At 34.2% G+C, this 21,983-nt stretch overlaps 1 protein-coding gene across 1 annotated transcript; it reads left to right on the forward strand.

The window, feature by feature from the left end:
• Positions 1 to 4,180: 4,180 nt before the first annotated feature.
• On the forward strand, positions 4,181 to 20,922 carry LOC105793870 (phosphatidylinositol-3-phosphatase SAC1). Its single transcript, XM_012622740.2, has 16 exons — positions 4,181 to 4,426; positions 4,959 to 5,163; positions 5,257 to 5,422; positions 6,779 to 7,001; positions 7,566 to 7,642; positions 15,034 to 15,221; positions 15,334 to 15,431; positions 16,003 to 16,136; positions 16,246 to 16,380; positions 16,868 to 17,252; positions 17,393 to 17,514; positions 17,713 to 17,823; positions 18,188 to 18,400; positions 19,052 to 19,240; positions 20,094 to 20,205; positions 20,381 to 20,922. The coding sequence occupies exons 1-16, from the start codon at positions 4,298 to 4,300 to the stop codon at positions 20,618 to 20,620; spliced, it is 2,727 nt and encodes a 908-aa protein (XP_012478194.1). The 5' UTR covers positions 4,181 to 4,297; the 3' UTR covers positions 20,621 to 20,922.
• Positions 20,923 to 21,983: the final 1,061 nt, after the last annotated feature.

The following is a 21,983-nucleotide window of genomic DNA, read 5'->3' on the forward strand; positions in this document are numbered from 1 at the left end:
GTTTTGCTTATGCGACTTCATAGGGATGCTTGTATTACGTTTCTTTTCTTGATGTATATGATAGGTATAACGGATATGCTTACTCAAATATAAGTCAGAAGCTGTTGAAAAGTTTGTTTAATTTCAAAAATATGTACAAGTTCAGTTTAATTCTAAAATCAAAATGTTCCAAAGTGATTGGGGTGGTGAGTTCAAGACTTTTTACAGGTGCTAAATCGATCTAGTATTCAACACAAGTTCACTTGTCCCCACACTTTAGAATAGAATGGTTTTGTAGAAAGGACGGATAGACATATTGTTGAAAATAGTTGAACCTTACTAGCTTAAGCTTCTCTTCTTATGCACTTGTGGACACATGCCTTTCTCAGTGCCATGTATTTGATTAACAGGCTTCCTATACTTGTCTTGCAAGGAAAGTCTCCTCATGAGTTGTTATATCAAACTTAGCCAAACTACTTGCATATTAGAATTTTTGGATATTACTGTTATCCTTATCTGAGACCGTACAACAAGCATAAATTTCAGTTTTGATCCAAGGTTTGCACCTTTCTTGGCTATAGTACTTTTCATAAATGATACAAGTGTCTTGATGATTCAGACAACTTTTTTATTTCCAAACATTTCAATTATGATAAAAGTTGTTTTCCATTTGCTTTCAATTTGACCAAGGTCTTTGTAGGACATTCAATGCCACATCACTAGGCTCATCAGAGGTTTTATGTTCCTATTATGTCCTCCTAGGGACTTGGTTCAACTGGGTCCAACCTCTTGGTCAGAGTCTCTTGTAGTTTTAGCTGTAGCTAGGTCACCTGTAGTTGCTTTCTCAACTCTTGCAGATAATATGTCTTCTCTAGCACCTGCTTTAGTCTCAATTGCCTCTCCTCAAGTTGAATATGTCTCACACATCTCCCCTGATCCAATTCCAATAGTCCACACTCAAGTTGGTTCCAATGTTCATCCAATGCAAACTCGGTCTAAGATTGACATTTCTAAACCAAAAGCTTTTAGTTAAACTTTGTGCTCGAAAGGCTCTGACCATTGAAGAAGCTTTCACCAATCTTGAATAGACCAAAGCTACTCAAAAGGAGTATGATGGTCTTCTCAAGAATAACACTTGGGAGTTGGTTCCTTTGTCTCTCAACAGGAGAACAATAGGCTATAAGTGGATTTTTAAGCTACAAAAGAATGGTGATGGGACTATACCCAGATATAAGGCCAAACTAGTGGTCAAAGGGTATCTCCAAGAAATTGGTATTGATTTCCAAGAAACTTTTAGCCTCTGGTCAAACGAAGGCTAGAAGTGGATTTTTAATCTAAAAAAGAATGATGATGGAAATATAGCTATATACAAGGCCAAACTGATGGTCAAAGGGTATCTCCAAGAAGCTGGTATTGATTTCCAAGAAACTTTTAGTCCTCTGGTCAAACCAGCTACTATCTGAGTTATTCTAACTCTAGTTGTGACATATGGCTAGCAACTAAGGCAAGTTAACATCAACAATGCCTTCTTTAATGGTCACCTTACAAAAGAAATTTATATGGTCCAACCACTTGGTTTTGAGACACATGCAGGTGATCATCCACTTGTGTGTAAATTGAAAAAGGCCCTCTATAGCCTCAAATAGGCACCTCGAGCTTGGTTTCACAAGCTTAGGGAGCATTTGGTTGCCACTAGTTTTGTCTTGTCTAAGGCTAATGCTTCTTTGTTCATCAAAATTTCCAGAGGTGTGGTTCTTTATGTTTTAGTATATGTTAATAACATTATTTCCACAGGGAGTCAACCAGCTTATGTTGATGAATTTGTCAAGCTTTTGGACTTAAAGTTTTCACTTAAGGACTTGAAGAAGATACATTTTTCCTAGACATGGAGGTGTCTTACACTTCTAGTGGTTTATTTTTAAATAAAAAGAAATACAATTAAGACTTGTTGAAAAGATGCAAAACGGATCACTTGAATAGCTCTACCACTCTCATGGTCAGTTCTTGCATTTTATCAACTCATAGAGGTAGCCCATTTGGCAATGATTCCGAGTACATGAGCACTGTAGGTACCTTACAATACATTGTTATTACTCGACCAGAAATTGTTTTGTTGTTAACAAGGTATATTAGTTCATGCATAAGCCACTTGATGAACATTTTAAAGTAATCGAAAGGATCCTAAAACATCTACAAGGAACTTTGGATTATGGTATCTCTTTCAAGGCTGCCTCTCGATTATCTCTAGTTAGATATTCTGATGCCAATTGGGGAACTGGTTTGGATGAAATGTGTTCCACAATAGGATTTTGTGTTTTTCTAGGAGGCAATCCTGTGTTATAGGGTTCAAAGAAGCAACATGTGGTCTTTCGTTCCACTGCTGAGAGTATCTGGTTAAAATCATTGTTGGTTGAGTTAAAGGTCAGAATTGAAGGCCAAACTGTTGTGGGTGTGATAATTCAAATGCATTAGTTGTTTTAGCCAATCCAATAATGCATTCCAAGTTCAAATATGTAAAATTAGACTTGTTCTTTGTTAAAGAGAAAGTGACAACAAGCAAATTGATGGTTGGTCATGTTCTAAAACAGGATCAGATTGGAGATGAGTTTACCAAACCTCTATCAGCACCTTTTTTCAACAAGTTTAGGTTCAACTTTGGTGTTGTTAGCAAGTATATCAGCACCTTTTTTCAACAAGTTTAGGTTCAACCTTGGTGTTGTTAGCAAGTCACTAGGAGGACCAGTAGATGGGTGAATATTAAGGTATGAAGTAATGTGTTGTTGGTGTTATAGTTGCTAGTTAGGTAAGTTAGGTAATTCTGTTAGTAGTTGCAATTAGTTAAGTCAGTTAGTTCAATGTAGTCTGTTTCGATTTCAGTTAATGTATCGGCTAAGAATCAATTAGGATGATTGTTAGACTGACTTTCTTGATTGGTTCATTAGCTACTCTCTTGTATAAATGTGAGGCTTAGGGCCGGTTCTTCATTGCTTAAAAAAAACACTTCTAACTCCAAAAGCACTTTTGGAAGAAAAGCTGTGCAGAACAAGCTGCTTTTGGCTGAAATTTTTAGCTTTTTAGAAGTGCTTTTCTAAAAATTTTAGCTTTTCCTCTCCCAAAAGCACTTTTGGTGCTTAATTACTTTTTCACTCCTCCAATAACATAGTACTTTCCTTTTTTTTTCTTGGTGCTTAATTACAAATGCGTTAAAATCATTAATTAAAAATAAAAAATATTTTTTAAAATACTAATTACAAATATTTAATGGTTATATTTAAATATTTAAAATATAGTTTATATATTCTAATTAAATTTTATAAATAATTAATATTTATTGCTTAAAATATTTAAAATTTATATTTCATATATTAAAATATTAACAACAAGTTATAATAATTTTTTATATTCTTACTAAACTATAATAATATTAACTAATTTGAATATTATTTAAATGCATATTTGTTACTTGATAATAACATATCTAAAATGAAAATTTTATTTCTCAAAAGTACTTTTTGACAGCAATGCTAAACACTCAAATTTTAAACCAAACTTTTCAAAAACACTTCTCAAAAACACTTTTTCACTGCACTTTTCAAAAGCAATGAAGAACTGGCCCTTTCCTATCGGGATTATTAGAGCTTTTGATATAAAATAAGTACTCTTTTTCCGTCTTTTTGATTTTCTTTGTGTATTCAAACACCTAATCTACTATTATAATATTTATATTTTAAAAATATTTTTTATTTAAATTTAGTCTAATATCAATTATCATATTTTTAAAATTAAGCTTATATATTATTATGTTTTAGTTTCATAACCATATTGTTAATGACACGTTACAAAAATTTATGAAAATTTATAAAAATAATTAAATATAATTTAATTAATGCATACAATTAATATATGCATCGTAGATAAAAAAAGAAGAAGCTATTATATGCATACAAATAAAAGATGCCAAGTTATATTTCTATTAATCATTTAACCGTAGGTAAGTAAAAATGATAAAATTAAATAATTAAATAATTATTTTATAACTTTTTAAAATTGAGTAAAAGAAAATTTAGTAATAGTTGAATGAATTTCTGTATAATTTACCCTATATTTGTAAGTTACTTCAATGGCACCACGTGGCCGAAGCCAACCAGTGGGTTAGGAATCGAATAGACAAAGACTATATAGCCAAAGCCAACTCAGTTAAAGAGTCCCAGAAATCCAAATTGTTTTAATCGTCAAAGAAAACTAACTAGAAAACCAAAACCAGATGTCCAAGACACAACGCATAGATTGAATTGAGTCCCAAAATTTTACCACCAAAATGGCAAAATTGGAGAATTTGAAAACCAATTTGTCTCTTCCATACGCTAAGATCCATCCTTCCATTGATCCGGAGGCCGATCCCAATTCCTATTCTCTTGAGAAGTTCCGGCTTTACGAAACCCGAGCGGTAACAGTCCTTTCTTTTCTGTTTTTGTTCTCATGGCAAAATCATACAGTTCTCTTAATTTTAGCAACAAGGAAGAGAATGCTCTAAATTATTATTTATTGTTCATTTTTGCATAAGGTTAGTTGCCTTGTAATTGTTCTTGAATTGGTATCCTTTTAAGATAAAAAGATGGAAAAAAGTGGAAATTAGGGTTTGGTATTCGATTCTCAAGTTTTCTGCTTACTGCAGGAGAAAAAAGGAGAAATTTCGAGCAGAAGAAACTAAAATCACAATATTAAAAAATAAAAAAAGTGAAAGAAGTAAAGAATTTCTCTTAAATCTGAAGCGACTAAAATTATTATATTGGCTGTATTAAATGGAAATTGATTACCAAGGAATCTGCTGTTTGGTCGCTCTGAAAATTGCAATCTGGGTAATTAGATTACTTTTATGTATGATTTTAATCTTGTTTTGTTCAGGATTGAGTTTTTTTTTTTCTCAAAAGAGTATTTTTTTTCTCAAAAGAGAATTTTTTTCTGGTTTCTTTAAACAGAGGTATTATTTAATTGGGAGTGATAGGAACAAGAAATTCTTTCGGGTCTTGAAAATTGATAGATCTGAACCATCTGATCTTAATATCAGTGAAGACCCAGTGCTTTATTCACCACAAGAGATCAAAAACTTGCTTCAGCGGATTGCTGAAGGAAATCGTGCCACTGGGGGCTTAAACTTTGTGGCAAAAGTTTTCGGGATTGTGGGTTAGTGACAATTTACTCTCTCTTGTTTTGTTTTTGAGGTATTGAAGGAATTGTTTCTATTAAACTCAGTACAATGTGTCTGGATCTTTTTAGGTTGCATCAAGTTTTTGGAATCATACTACTTGATTCTGGTTACAAAGCGACAGCAAATTGGTAGTATATGTGGTCATGCAATATATAGCATAGATGAGAGTCAGTTGATCACAGTTCCTCATGTTTCTGTTCAATCCGACATAGCGCATTCTAAAACTGAGCTGAGGTATCTCCTTTACTTTGTAAGCTTCATAGTTAGTTTTAGGGTTTGGTGAAAACTTCTGGATCTTATTTATTCCTTTTTTTTAAATTCAGTTTGAAACTAGAATTTCTATATCTTTTTGACATTGCCTGCATCCAATTTATTCATTTATCTCTCTTGCATTCCTAGAAATATTTTTGTGGAATATGGATGCAATTGGAAAACTAATCTATGTATTGACACTGAAACGTACCATTAGAAATGGTTTTTTTTACTATTAGTGGGTTGCTAGGTAGCATTTATAGTTTCTTGGTTTCGTAATGATTACTTTATGGAGATAATGAATTATTTTTGTTACCCTAAGTGGATCAATGGAGAAGTGATGAGAGTAGAACAGGGAAATCCTCTATCTGCTCTCACTATTTTTGGTTACTGCTAATATAATTAATTTGAATGGAGATCAGTTATGTTGATCTTCTTGAATCAGCCCTCAGGATTTGCTTTATTTGCTTTATAAGAACTCAGAGGTTACAGATATTTGTTAAATGAACATATGCTCCCAGTTTTAAAGATTAGTGATATTCCGATGTTAAACCATATTTAGTGCTATGCGTGTGGAGTCCTGTTTGGAGATTTATTCCTTTTGATAAGATCTTGCTTTCTTTAAAGTAATTATATAACTGCTATCGTGCAAATTTATCCTTATATCTATATCAGAAATGATAGTCATCATTTTAATATATGGTTTCTCTCCGTAACTACATCAGAAAAAGAATGTGAAAACTAAATCATCTTGTAGATATATTATGTTGTAACTTGTAAGCAGTGAGGCAGCAGAAATATTGAAATGCACTATCTCCCCTTTCTATATTTGGTCTCTGCTTATCTACTTTAATTTGAACAGAGAATCAGTGACATTATCTTCTCCAAAAGGCAAAATTACCTTCAAGCCTTGTTTACGTGGCTTTATAAGAACATAGAGCAATTTGTTATGGGAACAGTCTCCCACGTTTAAAGATATGTAGTTTTCCAATCTTGAATGCCATATAGTGCTGTGTGTGGAGACCTGTTTGGATATTTATCTATTTTAATAAGATCTTGCTTTTGTTTAATACCTTTTAGTAATTGTAAGGGATGCCATGAAAATCAATCCTTATATGTTTATCAACAATTATATTCGCCATTTAGATCTGTGATTTTTGTGAAACTAAATAATATTGTACATACTTTATGTTGTAGGCTTCTCCTTATTCTTTTTTTCTTGTATTCTGCTATTAAGTTTTTCTTCTTACTTTTTACATAATTCTCACTTTCTAATGGAATTAGGGTCTAATTTTAGTAGCTTTTTAATCATTCTTGATCTATTGTTTTTGGTTTCAGGTACAAAAAGCTGCTTTCCAGTGTGGACTTGACCAAAGATTTTTTCTACAGTTATACATATCCCATAATGCAAAGTTTGCAAAAAAATGTTTTAGCCATGGGCGAAGAAAGGATGCCATATGATAACATATTTGTTTGGAATGCCTATCTAACCCAAGCCATACGCTCAAGATGCAGTAACACTATTTGGACAATTGCATTAGTTCATGGGCATTTTAAACAGGTAATTAAAATATTGGCTGCGTATTTTTGCTGCACTGAATACGTTTTATTCATTTTCATTTTGTAGAATTAGTTTTACGGCTAGCTGTAATAAGTCATCATTTATGCCTTGTTAGGTTCTTCTTGTCTCACGTTTACTGCCATAAGCTCCTGGTTTTTTTCTCTGGCTATGTCGGCCTTTATTTATATTCTTTTTCCATTTGACTCTATACATGGACAAGAAAAATTTCAGTCAGGTTTAATTCAGACGTATGTTCCTACATACTAGAATTAAATAATCTGGAATCTTGAATGTGAAGTAAGGTTTCTGAAAGGTTTGAGATATAATTTACTGTAACTTTGATAATATTTGATACAGTTACACAACAAACTTTGAATACTTTTCTTACGATTTATTTTTCATTTATTTTAAAGGAAGCTGGCCTTTGATGGTTAATTTTTAGTGATGCTGAAAGTCTTTGGTTAAAACGATGTGTTATGCATATAAAACTTTTATTTAACTTTGCTGTAATACTTGTTGCATATTCAACCAATTCTTTCTCTCTTTCTGGCTACTTTAATGCAGATTCGGCTATCAATCTTTGGGAGGGACTTTAGTGTTACCCTAGTTTCTAGACGATCTCGGCATTTTGCTGGAACACGGTAAGGTCTGCTTTGCATGCATCTTTCATCCTTTTATTTTACAGGCTACTTCAATTCAACCATTGGAATATATTGACATATGTTTTCAACTTGAAGGCTGCCATTTTGTTCGGAAATTGTATTCTTTACTTGGTTTGTTTGGATATTACTAACTCAAAGACCTTGGTGCACTAAATATTTGAATACACTTTTCTTGAAAAGTGTCGGACATAAAGTCTCCTTTTTGCTTGGTTTTCTCCATTTTAGAATTTTAGGCATGTTGGTATCACTTTATTAGTCAAAGGGCCAATTTATGACTGATAGGCATTAGCCTCATTATAATGTCATATGTAGTAGTATCTTCAATGGCATTGCTAATCCCTTCTAAAGATAGGAGCTTCATGAGTCCAACCTAACTTACTATCTATTAATTCCCTATAAATTTAATGAATTGTACTAAAGCATTTTATTTTTCCTGAAGTACGTACAAGGTGACAGTGAGAATGAACCTGTGAAAAATTAGAGATACCTGCTTATAATTTATTTGATTATATCGATATTCATGTGTTTGAGCACTGTAGCTTTGAATCAGGAGGCTAAGCAATTTGGTGGTAAAGGAAAAGGATTGGTGATTAGCTATATCTTACTAAAAAGACATTCAATTAATTTTTTTTAACAAATTCATTGAGAAATATTTTGAGATTTCAATATCTAATAGCTGCCCTTGGACTTTTTCTCATCTTAAAAGATTTGGTTTTGCAAAATTTAAAATGATAAAAGATAAAACTTGTTGCAAGTATGTACCAATATCTTAAAATTATTACTTGTCAAGTGTCAACTACAATTTGTCCCAAGGTATGTGCTTAATACTTATAGCAAGATTTGTTCCAAAAAGAAAAAAAGACAAAAAACACTTACAGCAAGATGACTGAAAGAGGAAAAGCATTCTGACTAAGATAGAAATTCTAATTGAGATGTGGAAGTTTGTTGGAGAATTTAGTGGTTTGGATGACATGGTTATTTAATTGAATCCTGGTGAGGATGTCAATGAGGGAGAAAGAGCATTGTTGTATCTATTTATATTAATATGGGTGATATTTAGTGTTGTACCTTATCTTGGCATTGAATTCTTTAGCCATGCTATGAAACCATGAGAAATGGTAATGGGAAATATGCAGAAGTTTGAGGCAGGAGTAGGAGTGATAATATCAGTTGGTTTATATTCCATGGAATTTACTTGAGAGCTTAATGAAGAAGTATGGGGAAAATAAAAAATGATCTTCATATGGCTTCATTTATCTATAAAGTGTGTATGAGGGATTTCCTGGGGAAGCTTTAATGTAGGTCTTAGAGAAAAAGAGTATCAGTTAGAGATATATATTATTAACAGATATGAATAAGGAGGAATTAGAAGTGTGATATTTCCTAGTACAATAGCTTTAACCTAATGATCTTATCTAAATCCTTATTACATTTGTATGGATGAACCGAACCTAACAACCATGTTGAAGATTATATTTCTGGATGAGTTATTTGCAGAGAAAAAGGGTTAGTTGACAAGAGGGAGTTAACTGCACACTAGAGTTGAAAGAATGCTCAGAATCTGAAGATTGATTAATTAGGGCTAAAACTGAATCTAAAGACAGTAGGTTTAACGGTAACCTGGTGGTATAATCACAAATGAAGAAAGAGTTGAATATGATGGCCAGCAGTTCCTAAGGGCAATTGATTTCTGCATTTAGCTGCAATGAATGAGATTCATGAGAATGATGGTGGTTAGATTAATGGGGATATAATTTTTCATGTTGCCTTTGTGTTAGTTATTATTTATAATGGTTACAACAAGAAGTGAATGATTGGATCCTCTGGATTTTTGATGATGGGAAAATTTTGAACTCTCCTCCAAAATGGAAAGATAGACTAAAAATCAGTGATTTTCCAGAATTCCTTTGCAATGCCTTTTATAACCATATATCACTCTTCTACATTTCAACGTGTGTTAGCTGTCCTTTTATCCTTGGTTGGTTCAAATATCAGGATTTGATTTATTCCTTAACTATTACGATTATTATTTGGTTTTGTTTGGGTTTTAAGGCTTTTGTTGTTGCTTCTCTTTTTGTTTTTACTTCCTGGGTGATTATTCGAGTGCCAGAATAGGTAAATCCTTTGTAAATGTGTTATTAGCAAGCATGCTATGATGGTTTGTCCCTATCTCGAGTTTCCAAGATATCTACCTTCTTATTCTTCTTTTTTTGCTTGTTTATTTCCAAGATATTTACCTTCTTATTCTTCTTTTTTTGCTTGTTTATAATTGTTTAACATGTCATTTGGAAAAAAGCAATAACTGATGAAATTAGAGATGAATACTCTAATGTATTGAGGAAAAAACTCTCTCAAAGTATATATTTCTTAGAAATATGTATAACTATATATACATGTAGGATTTAACAACTAAGGAAATAATATCTCTTAATTAGAATCTCTAAAAAATATCAGCTGTAATCTCTTAAAATACTATTTAATAATATCAAATAATCAAAGATTCTCAACACTCGCCCTTAAGTTGGTGCATAGATGTCTCGCATGCCTAACCTGCAAAGAAGATTATGATAAGTCTTACAGTTAAGCCCTTTAGTAAAAACATCAGCCAACTGTTTTTCGGATGCTAGGTAAGATAGACTTATGGCAACACTGGCTACTTTTTCCTTGATAAAATGATGATCTATTTCAATGTGTTTGGTTCTATCGTGCTGTACTAGATTTTGAACTATGTTGATGGCCGCCTTGTTGTCACAGCACAAGGTTGATCCATTTTCGTTCAACAACTTCAGCTCTTCCAATACTTTTTGTAGCCATAAAAGCTCACAAACTCCTTGTGCTATGGCCCTATACTCAGCCTCTGCACTTGATCAAGCCACAACACTTTGTTTGTTGCTCTTCCAAGTGACTAAGTTTCCTCCCACAAGAGTACAATAACCTATTGTAGACCTTCTGTCATCAAGAGAGCCTGCCCAATCTACATCTGTAAATAATTCTATCTTAAGACAAAATTCAAATAACACAAAATTCCCAATACTGCCTGCATATGAGCTTCGTGAGGATTATGCATAAACTGACTTACCAAACTAACAGCATAGGCTAGATAGGTCGAGTATGAGCGAGATAAATCAAATGTCCGACGAGTCTTTGATATCTCTCTTTACCCATCGTTTCACCAATTCCTGCTTGTTACTTGTGATTACTCTCAATAGGTGATTCGGCTGGTTTGCAACCTAACATGCCAGTCTCTGTTAGAAGATCTAAGACATTTTCTTTGGGAAATAAAAATTCCCTCTTTCGATCTGGCCACTTCTATTTTGAGGAAATATTGTAACTTTCCCAAGTCTTTTATTTTGAGTTCCTCTGCCAATTTTTTTTTAAGCCGGGCCATTTCTTCCTTGCCATCTCCTGTTGTAATTATGTCATCAACATAAACTATAAGGAGAGTAATCTTACCCTTGTGATGTTTTATAAAGAGGGTATGAACAACATTACTTTGTCGATAGCCAAACGACGCCATGGCCTTACTAAATCTATCAAACCAGGCTATGATAGATTGCTTTAGTCCACATAGGGTCTTTTTCAGTCTACATACCTTCCCTTGAGTATTTTTATCTTCGAATCTTGGAGGAACTTTCATATGCATTTTTTCTTCTAGGTCTCCATGTAAGAAGTCATTCTTTACATCAAATTGTTGCAAGTCCCAATCGAGATTTGCTACACACGATAAAAGGATCCTAATCGTGATCTAGTTAGCAATTGGAGCAAATGTTTCTTGATAATCCACTCCATATGTCTGAATGAATCCTTGCGCTACTAATCTGGCTTTGAGTCTTTCAATTGAAACATCAGCCTTATACTTGATAGTAAACACCCATTGGTAGCCAACCATTTTTTGCCCTTAGGAGGATTAACTAGTTCCCACGTCTCATTTTTTGCTAAAGCCCTCATTTCTTCAATCATAGCTTTCTTCCATCTTAGATCAGTGATAGCTTCTCTCCAATCCTGTGGAACAGACAGAGAACAAAGACAAAGCAAAAGCTCTATAAGATGGGGATAAGGAATCATAAGAGATAGAGACAGAGAGAGGATGTATAGTGCAAGTTCTAACACCTTCTCATTGGGCTATTGGTAATTCCAAATCAGTAGCAATCGGAGATAAAGAAGACTCACCTGATAGTGAAGAGTTGGGGAATAAAGTAGATTGTATGGTGGCATCTTCTTTCTTGCCTTTTTTAGTGTATGTCCTTAAATCAGGCCTATCCAACAACTGTCCACTAGTCTTCTCTTGAACCGAAGTCTCTGTTGGAACTAAATTCTCCCTCAGAAGAGTAGCAGAACAAGGTGTCATCTTATCATTTTCAATAACCTCCCCTTGAAGAGATTTGTGTGATGAAGAAAAGTAGGGTTCATCCTCACGAAATGTTACATCCATACTTACATAATACTTTGCGGATGATAACATTTGTAACCCTTCTGTGTGGAAGAGTATCCAATGAAAACACATTTGACTACTAAAGCAAACACAACTAAAGGCCTTTAGTGAAACTAGGTAATCCGTCTTGGCCTGTAAGATTTCTATGAGACTTTTAAAATCAAGGACCCTAAGAGGCATCCGATTAATAAGATAAGCCGCGACTAAAATCGTATTGCTTTGGGAGATTTATAGTGAACATAAGTGATCTAGCCACCTCCAAAAGATGCCGATTTTTTTCGGCAACACCATTCTGAGCATTTGTACTTGGACAACTGGTCTAATGCAAAATCCCATATGATTCCAAATAATCATTAAAGTTATACTCAGTTCCATTACCAGTTCGCAAATTCTTAACCTTAGCATTAAACTGAGTAATCAATTTATGAAATGAACGAGAACACGAGAAAGCATCACTTTTGGACTTCAATAAAAGTACCCATGTCATCCGAGTGCAACGGTCAATAAAAGTAACAAACCAACGATTACCAAATAAAAAAGTAAGGCGAATAGGGCCCCAAACATCCGAATGAATAATCTCGAAAGGAATAGTACTTCTATTATTACGCAAAGGATAATTGTTTCTTGTATGCTTAGCAAACTCACAAGCATCACAACCTAAAGAGTCTAATTGAGTTCTTGAAAACAAATTAGGAAAATCTTGGCAAGAACAGTAAATGATGATGGATGTCCTAACTGCCTATGCCATTGAATAATCTTTCGGTTGACATCTTTATTGTCTCCAAATAATGCTTGAGACGTATTGGACGATCAATCCAGAATATATAATCTATCACACAATCTACCACTGCCAATCGTCTTCCTTGTCTGGAGGTCGTGAAAAAAACAGTGATCGGGAAAGAATTCAAATTTATAATTTAAGGCTTTAGTGATAGTACTAATAGATAAAATGTTAACTGGAAATTTAGGGGCATGGAGGGCAGAGGATAAAGTGATATTGGGAGTATAAACAACAGAACCTGTTCCAGAGATGGAGGTAAGGGAGCCATTGGCTAGTCGCGCACTATTTTTAGATGGACAAGTAGTATAGTTTAATAAGCTTTTGTTTGACCCTGTCATATGTCTATTCGCACCGGAATCAATAATTCAAGAAGTAGATGGAGCATTTAAAACAGTACTTGAGTTCGCATGATTAGACTTGGCAATCGAGGTAGAATCCAATTGAGACAAGATGTGTCGAAGATGTTGAATCCCGTCCGAGGTAAAACTTCCAGCTGAAGTGGACTTATTCTCTGTTGTCACAGAGTCAGACAAATTTGCTTGACGCCGAGCATTACCCTCTCGTTTTCCATCACGACCTTGAGTGGGACGACCATGCAACTTCCAACACGAATCTTTAGTATGCCGAGGCTTTCCACATTAGTCACACGTCAAGTAATCCTTGGCAGACTTACCACCCAATGGACCATCCTGGTTAGCAATGAGGCCAGCTTTCTCTAAAGGTGGATTATAGAGAATAACAACACGACGACTCTCCTCTTGTTGTACATAGGAGTATGTGACATGGAGAGAAGGGAACGGAGCCTTGTCAAGAACTTGAAGCCGAATCTGATTATACTCGGTATTCAACGTAGCCAAGAAATCAAAAACATGCTCTTTTTTCACCATCTTCTGAAATTTTTCGGCATCCTTGGCCCAATTCACTTGTAAATCTTGATAGTAATCAAGTTCCTGCCACAACCCACTTAGTTCAACAAAATATTGAGAAAGCGTAAGCGGGACTATTTTGTACTATGGACCTTATTACGAATCTAAAAAATTTGCGCATCATTCCCAACACGAGAGTAGGTGAGAGCAGCAACATTTCAAATCTTTTCCACAGTTTCAAGCAGCAAATAGGTTTTGGAAATATGAGGTTGCATGGAGTTGATAAGCCATGTCATAACAAGAGAGTTCGTTGAATCCCATTGACTAAAGGTGGAATCAGTGAGTTTAGGTTTTGATGATTTACAAGTGACATATCCCTGCAAGCCACGAGCCTTGATAAACAACAAGCAGGATCTTGACCAAGCAAGGTAATTATGTCCATCAAGCTTCACAGGGCTAATTTGCAACAAGGGATTATCGGTTGGAATCACGATCTTCTCGTCTGTAGACATAATGCTGGAAAAAACTAAACCCCCAAAAAAATCTACGTGTACAATTAGAAAAAAAAACCACCCAAAAAAAAACACCAAATAGATCTCACACAAAAAAAAACTTGGCCAAAACACAGCACCACTTAGAGGACAATGACCGGAAGAGAGCAGAGAGCATGGTGACGGCGTTGGAAAAAACACGACGGCAGTAGGTGGAGTCCACACGCGTCGCGTGAAACGGAGCTGCAGAAACTTGCGACAGCATGTGGGGCCCAGCGCGGGTCTTCTGGTCACCGGAGTTTGGGGTTTCACCAGCGAGTGGATGCCGACTCCAATGGTAGGGGCGGTGAGATAAAAAAATAGGGCTAGGGTGGAAATAACTCTAATGTATTGAGGAAGAAACTCTCTCAAAGTATATATTTCTTAGAAATATGAACAACTATATATACATGTAGGATTTAACAACTAAGGAAATAATCTCTCTTAATTAGAATCTCTAAAAAATATCAGCTGTAATCTCTAAAAATACTATTTAATAATATCAAATAATCAAAGATTCTCAACAGTAACCACATTTTTTTATTTGTTCAATTATATCCTTTGAAGCTTTGCTGAATATTATTGCAAAGAGTAACTTGGAAGATACAAATAATTTCTTGTCATTGGCTTCTACTTTTCTGGTCAAGGAGATAAGAAGAGAAAGAAGGGATGGGGGAGGTTTGATTTGGAATCTTTCCAAAATTGCTAGTTCATAGTTATAGTTTACTTTGTAAGTTATGTGTCTTTTTTATTAATCTCAGGTATTTGAAAAGGGGAGTGAATGATCGAGGAAGGGTTGCAAATGATGTTGAAACAGAACAAATTATCCTTGATGAAGAGGCTGGTTCTTGCAAGGGAAAGATGAGTTCTGTTGTGCAGATGCGTGGTTCAATTCCCCTTTTCTGGTCCCAAGAAGCTTCAAGATTTAGTCCTAAACCTGATATAATCTGTAAGGAATCAGCTTGATTATATATTTTTTTCCTCAGTTATGTTATACCCTTCTGCATCTTCATATCCCTAACTTCAGGTAAATAAAATCTTTATTTTTGTTTTTGCTTCAGTACAGAGGTATGATCCTACATACCAGGCAACCAAATTGCATTTTGAGGACTTGGCAAAGAGATACGGCAATCCAATAATTGTACTTAATTTAATCAAGGTTATTTTCAAAGTCATTGCTGATGACTTCTAGTAGCAAAATCATCTTTGTAGTTACATTTATTTGATTCTTTCATATTCATAATGCTTCTTTGGTGCTTTTGTTTTGTTTTCCCCCCCTATCAGTGGGCTTCTTAATGCAACAAAGTGTGATCTGAATTTAGAATAATAATAGTAACACTTTTGAGAATAATTAGGAATGGTTGTGGAGTCAGACCATAAGTAGTATGGCATGAAATATATTCTTAAAGTCATCTCTGAAAGAAATATTACACTCGCTGTATAGGAGCACAAAGCCTGCTAGTTCTTTGTATACAACAAATGAGGTGCTAGCTCGACTCCTTCACCACCTAAGAATCCTTAGGGATTCCTTGTCAAATATGTTTATTTATATGTTTATGTTAATACCATTAAAAGATGGTTAACTACCGGTCTGCCAATTTTTATTCGTTTATTTGTAATGTAAGCCTATGTAAATTATATGGTTTATCTTCTTTTTCGAATTAACTAGTCACCAGTTTGAGTTTTGTTATAGTTTTTATCTATTAATTAAATTAAATATGGAAATGCAGACTGTTGAGAAAAGACCTAGAGAGATGATGTTGAGGCGTGAATTTGCTCATGCAGTTGGGTATTTGAACGCAATTCTCTCGGAAGAGAATCAACTGAAATTTATTCACTGGGATTTTCACAAGTTTGCCAAGAGGTAAGTTAAATTTTCCCATGAAATGGACACAACCTTTGGTTTCCTCCCTTCACCCTCTCTGAATTTGAGCTTATACAGATGTTATTGTGTTTTCTTTTCTGATCTCAAGCAAGTCTGCCAATGTTTTGGCTGTTTTGGGTGCTGTGGCTAGTGAAGCTCTTGATTTGACCAGTTTTTACTATAGTGGTAAACCCAGCCTTGTTAAGAAAAGAGCCAACCAGCTTAATAGAACAAGCACTGGGAGGTACCATCTTCATTCGTTTTATATAAATTAATTCAATTGCTGCCAATTTTTCATTTGTGTTTGTAAATTCATATCTTTATGTCATCTTCTTTACAATTTTTGTATTTTATGATTATCATTTCTTTTTTCTTATTATTTTGTAACCTGTTTATATTGATGTAGATGTTGATACTTAGGTTTTCTAATTTATTTTAGGAAAATGATGCTCACTTGATTCCAACAAGTATGAGTAAAAGAAGTTCGAATTAAAAATGGGACAGTAAGTTACAATTTTAAGGATTGCTAAGACGTTATTGACTTCTTAATATATCTTTGAAAAGATCAAACCTAGAAAGATTTCTTAGAGAGAGCTGTTATTATTTTCCAATGATGGACATAATATCTAGGATTTATTTTTATTCATTTTGAAATTTGGCAGTTCTTTGTAACCTCTAAAATTTGCTAATAGTTTATTGACAGCATACTAGTTTTGTTTCAATTACTACAGGGATGCATCTCTTAGAGATCTGAGAGGTAAATCTGGCGATCTTGTTAAGATTGGAAGTGGCAGTGAGAATTCAAATTCTCTAACCAGTAGAGAAAGAGAGGGTGATTTAAGTCAGCAAATTAAAACTGATAATTGTGATGGTGATCCTCCGAGATTCCAGAGTGGAGTACTGCGAACTAACTGCATCGACTGTTTGGATCGCACAAATGTTGCGCAGTATGCTTATGGCTTGGCAGCTTTAGGTCGCCAACTTCATGCAATGGGATTGACAGACAAGCCCAAAGTGGATCCTGATAGTAGCATTGCTGCTGCTCTCATGGACATGTACCAGAGCATGGGAGATGCTCTTGCCCAACAGTATGGAGGTTCTGCTGCTCATAACACAGTAAGATTATCATCTTAACCATTCCTGTGTTGGTAGGGGGGAAAAAGAAGAAAAGCTAAAACATAAGATATTCAGTATTTAAGTTGTTCATATGTTATTGAATTATCCTCATAGAATATTGAATTTGTTACAAACTTCAGGTTTTTCCTGAGAGGCAGGGAAAGTGGAAAGCTACAACCCAGTCTAGAGAGTTTCTGAAGTCTATCAAGCGATATTATAGTAATGCCTACACTGACGGTGAAAAGCAAGATGCTATAAACTTGTAATTCTTTTCCATCTATAATTTGTTTATGTTCTTTAGTGAATGATATTCTTGAAGGTTTTAATCTTCATGATAATTGTGCCTTTCAAAAGTAGGGGCATTTCAGGTTTGTTGAGACTATTTAGTATATGCTATAGCCTTGATACTTTTGTGCAATTTTTGTGTCTTATAACTATCAGCCATTTTTTCTTCTTCAAGATTTTTGGGCTACTTCCAACCACAGGAAGGAAAACCTGCTCTTTGGGAGTTGGATTCTGATTACTATCTTCATGTTTCTGGCGCAGGAGATGACCTATTCCCTGATAAGTGGTAAAGTTTCCATATCTATTTTGACCAGTAAAGCTAGGCTCTTCATCTTCAAGCTATCCATATATCAGTGTTGTTGATGATGCCATATTGTTGTTAGGTACACTGGAAGTGAAGTTATTTAACTCCACAAGGGGTTAAAAGACTGCGACATGTCTCATTTATTATTGTTATTACTATTTTTTCTAAACATCAACCAAATACCTGTGGCTGTTTCTTAGCCCTACTTGTGGAGTTAACGAACTCTGCTGCCAGTGACAATAAATGATCCTTTTTTATATTATCATCATTATTCTTATCATCATCGTCATCAAAATTCGGACCTTTTCTTCTACCTTTTTTCACTCTTTCCAATTGCCATATGCAGTGTGGAGGACAATGTTAAGCCTTTAGGAGTAGTGGGAAAGATCCTTGCCCCCATTCCTGCTTGTAGAGAAGACTTTTCACGGATGAAGTTGACATCATTTGATAAGCTGATAGAACGAACATGTAGTTCAATAAAAAATGTAAGACTTTGTAGTGAACCAGATCAAAGAACAGGTGGTCCTACAGCAAATTCTGGTGTTGCACCTGATGCAGCGTAAATATCATTTTATCTCTGCTATATAATTTTTTTGATATTCTGTTTGTTTTTACTTTGGCCTTTTACTTTTCTCTTATCTTTTGTTGAATAGCAATACTCATGCCTATTCCAGGTGATATGATACTTTTTTGATATTTTATCTGCAGTCAATGTTTTTCCTTAAAATTGAACCATTTGTGAGTATTTTAGGTCCTGATTTCTGCCAGGATGTGCTCTATGTCTTACCTTATGTTGGCTAGTTGAAGCTTATCTTAGTTGCATCTAGGTTCTGCTGTTTAAGTTTTGAGGCACCTCTTATGCGACCTACTTGCTGAGGAGTTTAAACCTTGTTTGTGCTGGTGTTCATGACCACCTTCTATGGTACCAGTTCCAAAATACAATATTAACCCAAGAATGTCAATTTCACGTGGTCTAACTTTTTTTTTTCAACTTAAGGACTTCCCAAGTTTGTCGTAAACTGGTTGAAATTCTTTTCTCCCTCAAGTGCCAGTTAAGGTTTTGAGGATAAAGTGGATTTATCTAATTGTTTTAGCCTAAATTTTAGGTGGGACTTTGGTCTGCACTAGAGTGCTTGTGCTGCAACTGATATCTAGGGCAAGATTTGACAAATTCTTTTACTTGCTCCTAAACCTTGGAATTTTGGTGCAGTGAAATACAGCTTAAAAGTCCAAATTGGCTATTTGGCCAAAGAAAGTTTGAAGAAGTTGGCTCAGGCCCCAAAGTCTCTGTGCGCGAAATTAAAAATGGAGGGGCCAATGGTGAAATGAAACTTGACGATTTCTGTGACTTAAATTGGCTTTCTTCCTATGTTGATGATGAACAGGATATTTTCCAGAGGTATTTTCGTATCATTCATTCTTGTTTACCTCAGGAAGAATGCATGATCTTTTTGTTTTCACAGCATGAAGGAATCATATTGGTTTAGATTGTTGCTGTGTCCCACTAATGTTGGCTTTGCATGAACAAGGCCTGAAAATTGAGTAAAGGTGGGGTTGATAGATTGTTTAATGTTTGAGACCCCTATGTGCATGCATGAACGTGGTCCCTTGTCTTGAATGCATTAGCAAAGTGTAATTACATGCGAGGTGACAACCAATTGCCATAACACATAAAACTATACATTTTGAAGATGATATCATTTGTTGATTCCCAAGTAGGTGAAGGCTTGTTAGTCATGAAAGGATAGGACCTTTAGGCAGAATAGGACCTTTTGGCTTAGTTATAAAAGTATACGGTTAGTTCTGTGTATTATCAGTTTTTGTGAATATTTTAAGATATATATTTACATCTTTGTTTATATGAAAAATATATATACTATTCTGTATATTATTTGTTAATCTTGTTATCAAAGAAAAATTTTCAAAAAGCTCTTGCCTTACTGTGGGAAGGAATATATGGTCTTACAGCATAGTGAAAGTTCTTAGAACTTATGACATTTGTACAGTCATTGTGAAGTACTTGGAATTTATGAAAGCTTAAGTCCCGAGGCTGATGAAATAACAGCAGTAAGGAAATAAAATCCATATGCAAACGTGCGTTTCTTTGACAGAAAGAGAGAACCCGTTCTTTCTAACTTTTGATTTCTCTAGCTCTTTAAATATATACAATTTTACATTGTAATTGGACTCAAGTCTTTTCAATGCTAATACTAGTTTATGGGTTCATAGTAACATATTTTCTGCTCTTTAAGGTACCTCTCAATGACGTCTGTTGATGAAGCCAATGGTTGGTATGGTGGAACACTTCTTGGTGATCAAGATGAAAGCAGTGAGATATATAGGCATTACGCTGAATTATGTCAGGTAATACTACTTATCAATTTGATGATGAAGTACATATATTTGATTAAAGGCTTTTTTTCTTAACAAGGCGTAGAGGATTCAAAGTTGAAATCTGATCCTTAAGTTTTTGTCGAAGGGAGCTGGGTTCTTATCCATTTGCCGCTAACTACTTTTCTTAAAATGTTTGAAATACCAGGGGCTAGCCATGGAGCCTTTCCAACATGATCTGGAAAGGGAGAAGCATTACGCTGATGTTCTACAAATGAACACGATCGATGTTGTAGATGATGCGTCTGTTGAAGCCGAGATGGCTGAAGCTCTAAAGGAATACGACCTAATTGGTGCTGATCTTGGGATTTTTCCTGTGTCGTGCAAATCATTTACTGAAGATCCTAGTCGGTTGACACGATGGATCATCGGTGAGGAGAAGATGTAAAAGGTGTAAATCCATCTCTAGTGAACTTTCAGTTTCTGATATAAAATACACGCACATTTGGTTTTGCTGCATAGCTCTTATAAAGCGGAAACCCAAAATGATGCAAAATTATCTAAATAATAATTTAATAATGGTTGATTGATAGATGCCTTTTCAAATATTTCGCATTGTATAGAAGGGAACATATATGTATATGGTTTGTCATAAAACCAAAGAGAGTATGTTTATATCTCGTTTTCAAGTTGTAAAAAAAAGCTCATGTGTTGCAGAATCAGAATTGTGCTGAGATTTTACTTTATTAATTGCTCGCGTATTTATCTTCTTTTTTTCTTTTTTCATAATCCGGAAAACCAGAAATTTAGCCTTAACCGTCCACCATCATTATAATAGGTATTTTTATCATTTCAGGCCACCAATTCGTCATTTCATAGTGATTTAATACTTTTAATTAACAACTTCTAACTTTTGTAGCTTTTATAATTTAGTCTTTTTTAACTAATTAACTATCGATGATATTTTTTAACCAAATTTTAACTCGACTATAATGACTCTGTAATAATAATTAATTAATATTTACGAGTTGACAAGTCAGAATTTGTGGTCCCGAAATTACCGAAAGATGGGTTGTTATATATTCAAATGCGATAACAATGATATATAGAATAAAAAAATGCAACAATTCAATAATATTCATCAGAATTATATAACTTTTGAAAGTTGGTGATCGAAACGTAATTTTAATCAAAGTTTAAGGACAATTGGGCTTTTGACGGCTCACCTAAAATTTGAGAGAGTTTGGGTAAAAATATTAGGCCTAAAAACATGGGTTTGAGCAAAAAAATTAGGTCCGGGCGTAGGCTTGAACATTCAAGGTTGAGCGTAGTCCGTTTTTAAGTTTATAATATATTATATTATATTATCTTTATATATTATATAATTTATAACACATTAATAAAATAAACATATACTAAATATATAATACTATTCTAATTTAAACATTAAAATAATATTTAGATTACTATATAAAAAAATTTAATAAATAAAAAATATTAAATTAAATAATATAAATATTTTTAAAAATAATATGGACGGGCCTAAAATGAGGTTGGTTAGTCTTTTGTAAATATAGACGGACATGGGCACCTCTAATGTTGAGTGGCTAAAATTTTAAAATTTTAAATTTTTTGTGATGAAATTTAAAGTTTTTGAAATTGAATGACTAAAATAAAATTTACCTAAAAGTTGGGTGACCACCCAAATAGTTTACCCTTAATTAATTTCCGTTATGCTTCCGGTTGGGGGTGTGCATTCGGTTAACCGACCCGAAATAGCTATAACCGAATTAACCGACCTTCCAAAATTT

Source organism: Gossypium raimondii, chromosome 3 (genome assembly GCF_025698545.1).
Source record: "Gossypium raimondii isolate GPD5lz chromosome 3, ASM2569854v1, whole genome shotgun sequence".
NCBI lineage: Eukaryota > Viridiplantae > Streptophyta > Magnoliopsida > Malvales > Malvaceae > Gossypium > Gossypium raimondii.

Excerpts from the sequence above, each read along its gene's own strand:
- LOC105793870 (XM_012622740.2), top strand. The coding sequence starts at position 4,298 with ATGGCAAAATTGGAGAATTTGAAAACCAATTTGTCTCTTCCATACGCT. Across the intron at positions 15,432-16,002 it reads TTGTACTTAATTTAATCAAG|ACTGTTGAGAAAAGACCTAG; the intron begins GTTATTTTCAAA and ends ATGGAAATGCAG. Across the intron at positions 16,137-16,245 it reads TTTCACAAGTTTGCCAAGAG|CAAGTCTGCCAATGTTTTGG; the intron begins GTAAGTTAAATT and ends TCTGATCTCAAG.